Source organism: Apodemus sylvaticus, chromosome 5, assembly GCF_947179515.1.
Source record: "Apodemus sylvaticus chromosome 5, mApoSyl1.1, whole genome shotgun sequence".
Classification (NCBI taxonomy): domain Eukaryota; kingdom Metazoa; phylum Chordata; class Mammalia; order Rodentia; family Muridae; genus Apodemus; species Apodemus sylvaticus.
Window position 1 is genome coordinate 99,396,072 of NC_067476.1, and position 15,580 is coordinate 99,411,651.

Sequence of the window (15,580 nt, forward strand, 5' to 3'; positions counted from 1 at the left end):
GAAAGCAGTGGTCATGAAGAAAAGAGACTTAAGAAAAATTGATCACCTCTGTTTCTTCCTAGTGTTCCGATTTCCAAATTGTGTTAGTCTGGCAAACAGCCTCTAGGTGCATTTGCTTGCACGACAACTTCTGGAATTTCCAGTATATCTCTGCACTCTTACTTCCTGATGCAGAGTCAGATGCACAGAAAGAGCTGGAGTCTTTGTCATGTCTATTAAGGGAGAAACCAGTTCATTTACTTTCTATTTGGGAGATTAATGGACCCATTCTCCCTGTTCATATCCACATCTCTGCTGACATTTCAGGGGTCTACAATGGAAGAACAGAAGGAAAATCAGCTCGACTATGAGTAAGTAACAGCAACTATGAAAGGCTGCAGTCCAGCCATGCAGTCCAGTCCTAAGCATGGACATGCTTTAGAGAGTCTGGTTTCTAGGCAGTATAAAGGGACAGCATTCCTTATCATGTCTGTGGCAAATAGACCAAGTGGATAAGGATGGGGAATTTAGTCTTGTGGTCACAGTGATACCACCATGTGCCAACTAACAACCAACTCATCATGTGCCCAACTAACTCATCCTATGGGAATTGGAAGGTAAATGTACCAGTGTCTTCAAGAGGGAATAGGGCAACCCAAAGTACCAGGTGTAAGGCAGGCCTGCTGCTCATACCTTCCCATATCTTCCAGTCACTTCTCCTTCCTCCTTCCCTCCAACCATCTCCGAAGCACTCCACTTCTACAGGTGGTAACTCCTGTAAATTCTCCCATACAAGCCAGCTCTGCCAAGACAGGACTTCATTTTCCAATATCATGGTTTATGCCACCCAACACAAAATCCCTGGGTCATACTACCCTATTCCCAGTTGACTCCAAAGGCCATGAATTCTTTTACATGTTAGGAAAAATTTAGTGCAAGCCTCCCTTGACTTAGGTGCTCCTTCTAAAGTTATCATCTCATTTATAATTTTTTTCAAAACTGATGTTTGTACTCTCGAGTGATGTTCCTGAAATATAAGGTGTACTTATTGAAATGGCCCTCCTATGAGAATCTCAAACATCAGAATCAGAAAGTCAAAGTGAAGTAGAACCGATGAGGGAAAGATTGAAGCCCTATTATGGGAGTAGAAGCTCTGTCTCTGAATAAAGCCAAACTAACTCAGAAGTGATGGAGCAGGTGCCTCGATAAAAATAGTCAATAAAAGTGTATTGCATAAGCATGTTTTGAGAACAATTTAGGAAAAGGTTGCCATGGGAAACAGTTCTCTCCAGCACACAACTATTTAAGGAAGTAAAGATTCTCTTGAAATCAGACTGTAGATGCATCGTTATCTCAAGATGTCCCTTGATGGGTTGAGAATCACATTGTAGAGTGTGATTAAGATGTATGAGTTTTCCAAGAAATGAAAATGGAAAAGGAGCTCCCAGGAAGAGCAGAGGGGGTGAGCTTCCCATCTTCTAGAGAGCCCATGTGGCTCAGAGAGTCTTCTGCTCTTGAGATAACCAGCCCTTGTTCATTTGTGGGGCTGAGTCTACAGGTCAGAAAAAATGGAAATCTTGAGATTGGCCCAATCAAAGAAGAACATTATCAGTTTGAACATGGACCTCGAAAGGGATATGCAGAGAATAGATGAAGCCAACCAGGAGCTTCTTCTCAAAATACAAGAAAAAGAAAATGAAATCCAGAGGTGAGTCTTAAAGTTCATGATGGAAGAAGTTCCCAGCCTGAAATATGTGGGGTGGAGGGAAAAAATAAAACCTCAACTCACCTCCTTGTTCTACCAAACTCTGCCACATGTAGGAAATAGCTCCCCTTCACTCTGACATTTCTCCATGGGAAGGACCCTCAAACACAGCAAGTTTGAAAATATATTTACTTTAAAAACAAGGCAGAGCTTACCTGGAGTTGTACAGGGCAGTGTATGGCCAGGGAACAGACCAGATCTTTCTTTTTTTTTTTTTATTCGATATAATTTATTTACATTTCAAATGATTTCCCCTTTTCTAGCACCCCCACTCCCCGAAAGTCCCGTAAGCCCCCTTCTCTTCCCCTGTCCTCCCACCCACCCCTTCCCACTTCCCTGTTCTGGTTTTGCCGAATACTGTTTCACTGAGTCTTTCCAGAACCAGGGGCCACTCCTCCTTTCTTCTTGTATCTCATTTGATGTGTGGATTATGTTTTGGGTATTCCAGATTTCTAGGTTAATAACCACTTATTAGTGAGTGCATACCATGATTCACCTTTTGAGTCTGGGTTACCTCACTTAGTATGATGTTCTCTAGCTCCATCCATTTGCCTAAGAATTTCATGAATTCATTGTTTCTAATGGCTGAATAGTACTCCATTGTGTAGATATACCACATTTTTTGCATCCACTCTTCTGTTGAGGGATACCTGGGTTCTTTCCAGCATCTGGCAATTATAAATAGGGCTGCTATGAACATAGTAGAGCATGTATCCTTATTACATGGTGGGGAATCCTCTGGATATATGCCCAGGAGTGGTATAGCAGGATCTTCTGGAAGTGAGGTGCCCAGTTTTCGGAGGAACCGCCAGACTGATTTCCAGAGTGGTTGTACTTGAGGTACTAGCTCGGGCAATTCGACAACATAAGGAGGTCAAAGGGATACAAATTGGAAAGGAAGAAGTCAAACTATCATTATTTGCAGACGACATGATAGTCTACCTAAGTGACCCAAAAAACTCCACTAGAGAGCCCCTACAGCTGATAAATAACTTCAGCAAAGTGGCAGGTTATAAAATCAACTCAAGCAAATCAGTGGCCTTCCTATACTCAAAGGATAAGCAGGCTGAGAAAGAAATTAGGGAAATGACCCCCTTCACAATAGCCACAAACAGTATAAAGTATCTTGGGGTGACTCTTACCAGATCTTTCTTTATCTAGATTGTAAATATCCTTGTTCTATGGGTCTGGGAAAGAAGGGTTGCCAACTCGAGATCCACGGAGTCATCAAAGTGCTTACACCACACACGTGAATTTTATCATGTCTGAAACAGTCCCAGTGGGTCCTTACATATTATACTTGCATCATCCAGGCTAGAATGTGAGCTCACCCAGACTGGAGACCCTGCAGAAGATGAGGAGTGGGAGAAGGAAAACTACACTGTGATGGAAAGAGAGCGAGCACTGCAGGAGCTGGAGGAAGAAACAGCCAGACTGGTAAGCACGACTAGGAAAGCGACTCCATGCTCCTCATCCTGGCCTCCCTGTAGAGCACACCCTGATTCAACTAAGCTAATCTCTCTTTAATCTTAATCTGATAATATATCTAATTTATCCCAACATAGCTGAAATAGCATTTAAATATAAAATCAGCCTAAACATATAGCTAACATATTTTATTCTTTTAAAAATGTTTTTGAGATTATAATGACATCATTTCCCTCTTCCCTTTCCTCCATTCAAACCCTCTCATGTACTCTTTTAAATTCATGATCTTTTTTTCATTAATTGTTGTTATAGTCATATATACATATACATATATTCCTAAATACATAAATATAACTTCCTCAGTCTATAGTGTTACTTGCATGTATGTTTTCAGGGATGACAGTTTGGTGTCAGATGACTCATTTGTGTGTTCTTTCCTGGGTGAGACTATTTCTCTCACTTTAATTATTTCTTAGTTGTGTATACTATTGTATAGGGTTGAGGTCCTCACTGACCTGAGTGTTGTATATTGCTGGCATCCTTGTTTGAGTAATGTTTTATTGGTATCCATATTGATGAGACTTTATGTATATAGCTGCTGACATTTCTAAGAGATACAATCTCACAGAAGTTTCCCTGTTCCTCTGGCTATTAAAATTTTTCCTCCTCCTCTCCAGCAAGATCCCTGAGCCTTCAGTGTAGGAGTTGTACTGAAGATACAGCAGATGGAGCTAGGCTCAAATTTCTTCATTTCAGCCAGTTGTAGCTTTCTGTAATGGCCTCTGTCTGTGGCAAAGAGATGTTTTCTTGGTGAGGGGTGAGGACTACATCCCTGTCTGTGGATAAAAAGACAAACAGTAGTGAGTGAGTAAATAGTGTTTGTAGGTTTTTCCCTACTACCCCTTCACTAGCCCTGTGTGAATGAGTAGGCTTCAATACCTGGCATTATTTCCCTTTTGTTGAGCAGACCTTAAGTCCAATTAGAGAGCTGCTGATTACCACCAAGGTATGAATGCCACTACTACACCTGTAGGGTTATCGTGCCATACTGATTGCTATGGTGATTCAAGGTGGCATAGATAGTAGGATTGGTTGCTGCCTCTCTTATTTGGAAGCTTCCATAATGCCTTCTGGTACCATGAAACCTAGTTCTTGGGGAGGAGGCTTTTAAGCTGATCTGTTTGCATACAAAGACTATAACCATGCATGGTGGAGGGGGATTGGGAAGAGCAGGGTTTCTTTGGCAATGTTTAGAACTGGAAACATAAGTATCTATATCCCTTATATGCTGCTGATTAGTTCAGCTGTAATTTGATTTCAAGATCAACTTATATTGTACAAATAAGTTCAAACTTCTGTAAGAAAATACCTTTATGAACAGGCATATCAACTAAATAAGAGCAAATGATGCTAGTTCAATTCAAATGTACACTCTGGTCCTTTCTCCAGGAGAGGAAGAATGAGACTCTGGTCCACAGTATTTCAGAACTTCAGAAAAAGGTAGGACAAGGCTCTGTAGTTCTCAATGGCTCCACAGCACCCTCGGTTCCAAACGGGCAAGATAAGGAAAGTGGACACAGGTGTCAGAGGCCTCAGTTTGGCATGGCTCCCACTCTCTGACACACACCCCTGAGGCTAAGGCTTGTGTCAAAAAGTCATGAATATTCTCTACAAGTGTGGAGTGGAAGGAGTAGTAGATGGGCTGTTTAATGATCTCACTAGTTCTCCATTCTATCACCAGACAATTGATTCCAATAGACACTCTGTCGAAGGGCTTAACTGAGACCTTTACAAGAAGTTAAGTGTAGCTTCATAACACACCCACCAGTACCCTTAATCTCCAAGGATTTCCTCACCCAGCCCATTCACATTGCAGAGAACTTAACACTGATACTCCCTCTAACCTACCCTGCAACCCTGAGTAGTCCACGTTGAATTTGGGGCTTAAAAGAAGTGCTTGCTTATCATGACTCAGTTACAAGACTAGTAAGAAGACACCAATAGAACACAGATGGTTCCATAGGACCCCAAGTATTCCCCATCTCCCAAAGGTTATCTCCTTGAAGCTTTCATATAGCCGGGACTCAACCCACACGTGCCAAAACATACTTTTTCCTCTCTGATATATTATTATTATTATTATTATTATTATTATTATTATTATTATTATTATTTAACATCATTATCATTACTTTGTTTATGTTTGTATTTTAAGTGTGTTTTTTTACTTGAAACTATAGCTTACAAGAAAATCACAAAAGGTAGTCAGGTGTGAACAAGGTGATCTGGAAACCACCCCAGAAGAATCCAAGGTAAGCTCTAAAGCAGTTGGGAGGGGTTTGGATTGCATGGCCAGGAAACAGCTGTCAAGCTGAACGCGATCATCAGGGGAGCTGAGCATCCTCAGACTTTGGCCTGTATCAGACTTGACATAGCCAGAGACACTGAGGCCTTGCCCCTCTCTCCTCCCTCCTCCCTCCTCCCTCCTCCTCCTTTTCCTTCTCCTCCTCCTTCTTCCCTAACTCAAGAATTTCTTCCTGAAGTAGCTTTTATTTTCCTTTCTATTGGAAAGGACAGGGCACCCATGAGTACAAATTTTGGGGGGACTGAATTCCCTCATTTGAACCCCGGTTTTAGCACTTAGTCTGGCGTGTGCAGCTGAGCTATGTCATCATGCTCTCACAGTATTATAGGTCGTGGAACAAATAAGATTGTGTGTATGAATTCTTTCCTCTTTGTGTTATCTGGATGCTCATAGAATCATCTAACAATTTTGAAGTTGTTACTTAAAAGTCTGACTGAGGTTGCATATAAATTTAATAAAGGCAGACCTAGGAACCTGTATGTCAAATAAGTTATACTTAACTGATTTCAATCAAATAAAGGATTTATTCATTTAGTCCCTAAACTATTTAAGGGTTCATATTTTCTAATGTGTAACATTTCTCTATGTTCTAAATCTAAGGACCCAAACCCAACTATAACATATCTAATCAAAGTACAAGAATTAAAGACAATTTTTGGTACTGAGAAAGCAGATAAAATTCTCCCTTGACATTTTCTCCATAATTAATTCTTTGCCCTAATCTAACTTCCCTATACATTCAAAAATTAACAGAAAAAAATGGAGACACTTATAGTAGCAGAGAATGGAAGTATATGGGATTCTTGTCCCATCTTTTGCTGGCCAGCTTGGCACTGCAGTCCACACACACAGGCAGTCCAAAGCCAGCAAGCAAACTTCACTGGCTATGCTCCAGTACTAAACATCTGGAAAGAATGGAATACTGGGTCTGAGGCTACATCAGAAAGAAGATGGATAGACTAGAAAGGGTTATAAAGACCTTTAAGCAGTTAGGAAACTAGTTTTCTCCCAAGGTCCCTTCTTTTGCAGAACAGGTTTTGCTATGGGCAACCCATCCATCCATAATCAATGAGAAACAGTGGGTCTGGCTGTGGTGGCTGTCAGCATCTCAGCCTTTGTGATGCCACCATGCTTTGCAGTAGAATGTCATTAGCCCTGTGAACCATCTGCTTGGTGGCATTCCGGTGTGATTACCGTATGACACACAGCATCTCTTTAACTTCTCTTCTCTGGCATGTTAGTAATCAGGCAAGCCACTTAAGAAGAGATCTCTGCTCCCAAGCCTGATGACTCACACCATTGGCCTGAGAGAATAGCTCTTAGAACATCTGGATGACTAGCCTTGATGTCATTAATTGAAGGGAGAACTCACTGTGCAGAGCGCAGATGTCAAATCACGGCATCTAGACAGGAGAGGAAGACCAGAGCTGAATAGAGAAGTGTGGTATTTCTGCTCTGCCTCCAACATATACCCCAAATGCAACCCCTCCTCTCCATCTGTTACCCTGATACTCCCTGCTTCTGAGATCGCCTCAGCAAAACAGTTCTCCATGCTTCTTACTTCACTCCTAAACTGTAAACCAGCCATTTTCTATACCAGGAGAAAATTGTCCTTTTAGATCACAAACGAGACTTTGTCTTTATAATTCAAGCCCTCTCCTGTATTTACACTGCAATTAGAACAGAGATCCAAACTTCATCTGCTGGCTCCAGGGTAACAACAATATATCCTAGACAAATCTTTCTGGAAACTATGGCAGTAGTCTTCAATCTTCCTAATGCTGCAAACCTTTAATATAGCATGTTGTGGTGACCCTCAACCCATAAAATTATTTCTGTTACAACTTAACAACTGTGGCTTTGCTACTGTTAAGAATCATCATGTAAATAGCTGACAGTCTTAGGTGACCCCTGTGAAAGGGTCGGTCAGCTCCCCCAAAGGGATCGTGACTCACAGGTTGAGAATCTCTGATCTACAGTGTTCTACAACAACTTTTAGAAGCCACAGAATCCTATAACCTCTGCCAATCCTACTAGAAACCACAAGTCTCTATAACCTATGCCCTCTCTGCCTTTCCTGCCCTTTCTACTGGCCACACTCATTGACGGTTCATGATCAACAAATGTGTGCTACTTGCTGATCTTAGCCTTGGCAATAACTTCCCCTCAAAACATCTTTCTGCCAGATATCTAACAGGCTACTATCTATTACTTAGGTCTCTGCTCAAGTATCATCTCATTACAGAGGCCTTTCCACTGCCTCTCACTTCAGGCTCTCATGCCTTCAACACATTCTGTTTGATTGACTCTTTTTTGCACAGACCATCGTTGTATTGACTTTTTGTTATGTCCCCAACTACAATGAAATCTCCTAATGAAGGCAAAGGACTCACCAATTCTTGCTTTCCACAGGAGGGAGGGGTAAAGTGTGTGTGTCTGTGTGTGTGTGTGTGTGTCTGTGTGTGTGTGTGTGTGAGAGAGAGAGAGAGAGAGAGAGAGAGAGAGAGTTAGTTAGTTAGTTAGTTAGTTAGTTAGTTAGTTAGTTAGTTAGTTTAGTATAGTATAGTGGCCAATATAAAACAGTGTTTCTCCAAATAGTTAAGGAAATCAAATAGGAAAGAAAAAACATACTGAGGGATAGAATTCTGAGCAAAAGTTAACTACTAACTAAAAACTAACTACAGAGAGAGTTCTAGGGCAGACAAGCCTACACAGAAAAAACTCTTGTGGAGCAGGAGGAGAAAGGAAAAGGAAAAAGCCAAGTTCTTTAAGACTGTAATTTTCTGGAAAAATAGCTTAAGAACTATATAATTCAAGGGCAGATGTAACAGACCAAGGCTTGATGTAGAGATGTCTGTTTAGCTGCAAAGCTCTAAATGCCGTAAGGCCCCGCTGACTGTGAACTGCCGTGTCAAGAGCTATGGGCTAAGCACTGAGGTGGCGTGCCTGTCTTGTGGACTTTCATCTGCTGGGATTTTGATCCTTTCCTTTCAACAGGTTAAATTACAGCAGCTGGAGTCTTCCTGTGCAGACCAAGAAAAGGAGCTTGGCAAGGTGCGGACTCTAAAGTTCTTCCTGAGAAGGGGAAACATAAACTTCCATCAGCCTAATACATCCCTAAGAAGTCTGGCATACAGTCATGTTACAGACTCACGACCATTCCAGGCCTAACTGGTGGTTTAAAGACAAAAAAGGCAATAAACACAATTCGTAGATTTTTTTTCTGCTGAACAGTTTGCAGGACACATCCTAACATCTACGTCTAACACATGCTGCTATCTGTTCCTTTTCCAAAATCCCCTAAGTAATTCCTATGTGGACTACATAATTTATGATTTTTTGTTCTCAAAAATGAAATGAATGTATACATACAGCAAAAGTTTACACTGCGGGTCTGGAAACGGGTGGAACATACGGATTTCTGCTCTTACCGCAACAAATTGGGAAAGTTTTAAGGTTCACCTTTGGTTTCCCAGATAATGGAAGACTATTTGTTTGTGTCTCAGCTCTGTGAAGATCAAGCTCTCTGCATAAAGGTACAGTTTCTCTGGCAAGGGACAGCAGAGGGATTGTTAAGGGACAGGATGAAATGAGCCAAGGTTGGTCAAGGATACTACCTAGGAGAAAAAAAAAAAACTACCACAGAATGCTCCTAGGGCAAGACTGTGTGGTCATCTGACCCTTCCCATGCCAGCCTATTATCCACTGAGCCTTTGTAATTACTGATATACGAACTAGGTACCACTGTCCTTAAATTAATAATGAGCATGTCTATATGTCTGAGCACATCTGTATGTCTGAGCAGTTACTCTTGGTAACTGACTCCTAGTGAGGAGTGAGAGGCACGGTGGTGAGTTGAGAGGATGTAGTCAGGGGAACACCAAGCACTGCCTCTATAGTCTTGTGAAACGTGTTTGCATGTTTAAAAACATCACATCATAGAGTATCCAGATTGTAACCATGTCTCCATTTGATTCTCTTTAAAGAAGTACCAGGAAGCTTTGAAGAGGATAGAGGAAGAACTGGAGACTGGATACCTTGAAAGAGAAGTGTGAGTATCAACAAAGGAGCATCCTGTTTGGTGGTTAGCCCCTTCCTGGTTGAGTCAGCATGAACTCTGTCTTGGTCCCCTCTGGGGTTGAACAAGCCCCTCCTTTTGTGATCTGGTTAGAATCAGAGTCTTAAGAGACTATAAAAACACATCTTCCTTCATAACTTTAGCACATGGCTACATTATAAGAGCATAAATATGAATTTTAAAAAGTGATACTGTCTGAAATCCTTGGTAAATACCTTACTGTTCACTGGATGACCTATAACTGTCCCTGTCCTCACTTCTCCTAAATATGTGACATCCCAACCATGATATAGGCATGAAATGCATCCTGGAGAGACTTGAGAACTACGAACTCTACTGAGCTATGTACATTAAAATCTTAAAAATGACGAGACAGAGCCAGGCGGTGGTGGCACATGCCTGTAATCCCAGCACTCTGGGAGGCAGAGGCAGGCAGATTTCTGAGTTCGAGGCCAGCCTGGTCTACAGAGTGAGTTCCAGGACAGACAGGGCTACACAGAGAAACCCTGTCTCGAAAAAACCAAAAAAAAAAAAAAAAAAAGACGAGACACTTGCAGACAGATGTGCTCTCCTCAGATGGAAATAGTACAAAATAGAAACAATGAGCCACACCTCCAGCACTTCCCCTTCTTCACAAGCTAGTCTTACTGAGTATGTGTTCTGTTTATTCGCTATTTGGAGGGACTTTGGCTCAACAATAAGAAGCCAAAACTGCATAATCTTCTAAGTAAGCCACTTACAAATGGCAATGTAGAAGCCAGGTCTTAGGACAAGGAATTCCTTGATCCTGAAGGACACTCTGGGGTCTTTTAAGATGTTTGCTGGACATTACATTAGGACTTGACTGTTAGGCCAAGGTTGTAGAATAGTATCTAGAACTAATGTCTAGTAGAACATTCTGCACCATCCAATAGAAAGGCACTATCCACAGGTGACTTCACTTCTGAGTTCCTGGAAGATGTATAACGTGGCCAAGAAGCTGGGTCTCTGTTTTAACTATTTTTAAACAGCTGTACATAATGGCTATGCTGTTGGATAATGCAGCTTTTAAATAATCATCCTATAAGTTATGAACAGTTGAATACTTTGTCCAACCTCTTTTGTGGTTTCTCTTCCTCCTAGATCAAAAGTCTTAAGCATGGATTCTGAGAGGGAAAAGAGTACAAACCTAAATGAGGTGAGAATTCCATCCCTTCCGCTCCATGTTTGCATCCAAAGGGAGTTTCCAGGAACTCTAAGCTGCCCAGTGGGTGCCTGGTTTGCTCACTGAACGTTCCAAACATTTCCAGCTCTAATTCTGAAGCAGTCTACACCACCACCAGCATCCCCAAGATGGCAAAGGAGCAGTTATCTCTCCAATTTTCACCCATACAAATGACAGATTCTCAAAAACTAACCTAAGACCTAAGAGAATTCCAAATGAAAGCTGAAAGGAACACTATTCAATATAGCACACTATAAAGGAGGAAATATAGCACATCCTGCTCTCCCCTGGATTTGCAAAATGCTTTTTTTTTTGTTCTTCCCAACACAGTCTTGAATCTTCCATAACACAGTGCACCCAGCCTCTGCCCACATGCAGCTCAAGTTGTTCTGGAAGTTAAAGCACCACACTTATTGCCACACTTCAGTGTCTGTCCATAGTTAGCATCATGAAGTCATCACGGGCAAAGGTTTGAAGTGGCAGAACCATTGGAAAGAAGGAACTAGTCCTTTCAGCCTTCTGGTTGCCTCATAGCAACAGGCACTCTGAGCTATACTGGCTTATGACCAAGGCTGACAGTCACCAGAGTTGTCATGTCACCAACATAAATGTTTTATAATCTCAGAAACAAGAGCCCGTCTCTTTTCATAAAAGGAAATGGCAGATATTAACTATGGTCCTGGGATCAGACAGATGTTTGCTTCTGTTGGACCATGCTCACATATTCTGTACAAGTCATTCTGGTCCCCAACATCACACAGGCAACTCAGCAAGTATGACTCCTGAAATTTGCTAAAGCTGACATTCTAGAACCAAGCTTAGCCTGTTCCACCTGTTCTCAGAGCCCTGTCGACAGGTTTTTTTCTTCTCAGCAACAACCTGAGAAAACTAGATTTTTCTAAAGCCTATTATAGTCCTATCAGGGTCCACTGACCAGTGATGTTCAAGTGACTTCTTGCAGGAAAGGCAGCCTGGACTTCTGAGCACCTGCCCTGCACTCCAGCTGCCTCTGGAAACAGCCATGGAATGCATTTCCAGTTCTGTTGGTTTCAAAATGTGGTCAGAACCTCTCTTGCTCTTCATTTCACAAGGATATTTGTTATCATGGCAATAAAATAGACGAGAGAGCCGGGCGGTGGTGGCGCACGCCTGTAATCCCAGCACTTGGGAAGCAGAGGCAGGTGGATTTCTGAGTTCGAGGCCAGCCTGGTCTACAGAGTGAGTTCCAGGAGAGCCAGGGCTATACAGAGAAACCCTGTCTCGAAAAACCAAAAAAAAAAAAAAAAAAAAAAAAATAGACGAGAGAACATTTTGGAAGAGATACATTTTTAAAAGCCTCATTTTGAGATTATTTTAGTCCTCCTGAAAGTTCTTGCTTAGGCCACATCAATGTGATCCCTGTGGGCTGTTAAGTTCCTGGTGTCAAAGTAGAACGTAAATGAGCAGGTTAGAGAGCTAGGAATGTGGACTCTGGCCCAGTGTGCAGGCCACTTACCAGCTAAATTATCACCTTATAACTATCTTTCTCTACCGTAGTTTATATCAGTGTGTCTCTCTGTGTGTGTGTGTGTGTGTGTGTGTGTGTGTGTGTGTGTGTGTGTGTGTAAACCAAGTCTGGAAAAATGACTCAGCTAAGAGGACCCAAGTTCAGTTCTCAGCACCCAAGTCATTCAGCTCACATCCACCTCGAATGCCAGCTCTAGGGGATCTGACGCCCTCTTCTGGCCTCCATGAGCACCAAAACCTACATACACATATCCACCCAGAGAAACAAATGAGTTTAAGAACAAATAAAATGAATCTTTACAAAGCAACTTTCATCTTTAAATATCACATCTGTTTGTGCATATGCCAAGAAATTGTAAGGTGTGTATAGATATAACGTTCAACTAATGATTTGCTAGTGCTACCTGCCAGCTTCCGGAAACTGTCATTTACTATTGGTGTTTCTTCCAGGATGGTTTCATCAGTAAAGGGGCACTGAAGTTCAGTAAAAGGTAAGCAAGATCTTTTTCCAGTAAACTTCCTGAAAAGCTAAGAAGCCAGGAGCCAGACTCAGCCGTTCTAACAGGAAGCAAAATCTAGTCAGGGGCTGAGCGGTGGTGGCACATGACTTTAATGCCAGAACTTGGAAGGCAGAGCAGGCAGACTTCTGAGTCAAGGGCTACCCTAGTCTACATAGTGAGTTCCAGGACAGCGAGGGCTACAGAGAGAAACCCTGTCTCAAAGAAAGAAAAGAAAGAAAGAAAGAAAGAAAGAAAGAAAGAAAGAAAGAAAGAAGGAAGGAAGGAAGGAAGGAAGGAAGGAAGGAAGGAAGGAAGGAAGGAAGGAAGGAAGGAAGGAAGGAAGGAAGGAAGGAAGAAGAAAGAAAGAAAGAAAGAAAGAAAGAAAGAAAGAAAGAAAGAAAGAAAGAAAGAAAAGAAAAGAAAGAAAGGAAAAGAAAGAAAAGAAAGAAAGAAAGAAAAGAAAGAAAGGAAAGAAAGAAAGAAAGAAAGAAAGGAAGAAAGAAAGAAAGAAAGAAAGAAAGAAAGAAAGAAAGAAAGAAAGAAAGAAAGAAAGAAAGAAAGAAAGAAAAGAAAGGAAAGGAAAGGAAAGGAAAGGAAAGAAAAGAAAAGAAAAGAAAAACCTAGAGAAGAATAACCACACACACACACACACACACACACACACACAAGCAGACTGTGTCACTGATGAATATCTCAGTTCTAATGACATGACTTCTGATCCAAAGGCAACAGATAAACTCAACTTTCTAGTGTCAGAGGTCAGCCACTTAGCAGAGGAACAGAAACCTTGATCCCCGCAAAAGATGTGGCCACTCTCACATTTCTTCTCTTTCTCTTTCTCTTTCTCTTTCACAGTTTGAGGTACCTTGATGCATAGAGTTCCCCAGTGGCAGTGATAGACAGGAAGTGGGGAGGGGTCAGATCCCCTAGATGCACATGTACACCATCTGACAGCGGCCAAGAAAACAGAACACATTTGTGGAAGGAAATTTCTAACAGTATCCTACACGTAACAATTGTTTTAACTCTTTAAGTGAACAAGGATCCAAAATTTGAACACCTGAGAACAGATTGGTCCTGAGGGAAACATTATGACAACAAAGAACAATTAGAACTCATGAAGGCCTTCCACACGAAAGGAAAGGTCAAATTATGTTCCATACAACCTGCTTATTTAAAATGGGATGAAATATGGTTTAGAAAGAGTTCCATCAGGACAGTTAAAATTATTGGTGCTTAAAAGTCAATTCCAATTGCCTGGAAATTTTGGCTAAGGAAAACATCCTTTAGTACCACGCACATGAAGTATTACATGTTCCCATATCCTTACATAGGACTCTCCCAAATCAATGAGCAGAGTGCTCCCAGAGCACACAGGCTGTTCCTCTAATCTGTAACACCAGAGTCCAGTAGGACTCACTCTCATTTCTGCCATGCTTTGTCCCTTAGAAGCAGCCACTACATCCTGTCCACATTCCAGTGTATTAGGGGAAACTATTAAGGAGTTTGCAGATATTTAGTAAACTTGCACTGCATTTGAATGGAAAAAAAGGAGTATCTTTCTAGACATACTTGTTTTGTCGTTTGGTTCTTTGAGACAGGGGTTCACTATGTTGGTCTCCTACTTATGACCCTCCTGCCTCAGCTTCCCAAGTGCTGAGGTTACAGGCATTTGTACCACTTTACTTCAGCACTGATTCTAATCAAATAAAAGGTTGACAAACAAGATCTTACTAAAATCAAGAAACTTTGCTCTCTGATACCTGAGAACCAGGGAACCATTATAAAGGTGGAAGAATATAGAACATTACACACAACGGAAAGGGATCTATGTCCACAATATATAAAGAGTTCCTGTAAGTCAACAAGCACAAACCATGTAATAGGTAAATGGGCAAGAGGAAGGAAACAAATGAGACCTACCAGCCTGTGAACAGATGTTCCGCTTCAATATTCACCAAGGAAATGTGAAATGAGACCAGATAAGTTATTGTTCTATAAGTGTTTGACTGACAGAATCTTAAACATCTGGTAAGATCCTATTGGAAGAGATGTGGGTCTACAGAAATCCATACATAGATTCAACTAACTACTTTGGAAAATAATTGGCCAAAAAATAAATAAATAAGGGAACAAAGGAAGTTCCGGGGTGGGAAATGGAAATAGGGGCTCATGGGGATGACTGTGTGGCAGGAGCAGTTCCAGGCTGACTGGAATGTGAAGACGTCAGGAGAACTCAAGCCTGAGATTCTATTCTGTTCCAAGTCTTATGACCCCTAATTAATCATTTCTGTGGTTTCTCTTGCAGGATTTTTCGCTCCCTCCTGTTCTCCACGCTGTTTTTCATCAGATTGCTGGGGTACCTGATCTTCCATCTGAGTTTTATAAATCCTGACCTCCTGGTCAATGCACTGCCCAAGATACTGAGCAGGGACGTGTTATGGAAGCTGCGATGTTTCCTCTTTCCATCTCTCACCCTTGAGACGGAAGACATGTTACCCCACTGATCCCAAGCCATATCTGAGGGCAGCAGAAGGCAGGAGGGATGCAAGCTCACACACGGAGGTGGAGGGAAGAGGTATGCCTCAGTTTCTCCCTTGAGGTTAGCCTACTTGGTGAGCATCTGTCTCCATGTCACATTTTAACCTTGCCCAGTAAAGAACTCTGTCAATAAGTCTCTGCATGGATGGGTACAATGAGTGGTATGCAGTGGAGAACAGACCTGGTCAATTTAGGAATTCTATAGACACTTTGT

At 41.7% G+C, this 15,580-nt stretch overlaps 1 protein-coding gene across 2 annotated transcripts; it reads left to right on the plus strand.

Moving 5' to 3' along the window:
- Positions 1-315: 315 nt before the first annotated feature.
- Positions 316-15,332, plus strand: Tmco5a (transmembrane and coiled-coil domains 5A). 2 transcript variants are annotated; one of them, XM_052181451.1, is made up of 11 exons: positions 316-350; positions 1,538-1,687; positions 3,058-3,181; positions 4,622-4,672; positions 5,413-5,484; positions 8,535-8,591; positions 9,014-9,073; positions 9,524-9,588; positions 10,738-10,792; positions 12,776-12,816; positions 15,134-15,332. In XM_052181451.1, exons 1-11 carry the CDS (start codon positions 316-318, stop codon positions 15,330-15,332), a joined length of 909 nt encoding a protein of 302 aa, XP_052037411.1. The 2 variants fall into 2 exon arrangements, with proteins under 2 accessions (XP_052037411.1, XP_052037412.1); XM_052181452.1 differs by lacking the exon at positions 9,014-9,073.
- Positions 15,333-15,580: the final 248 nt, after the last annotated feature.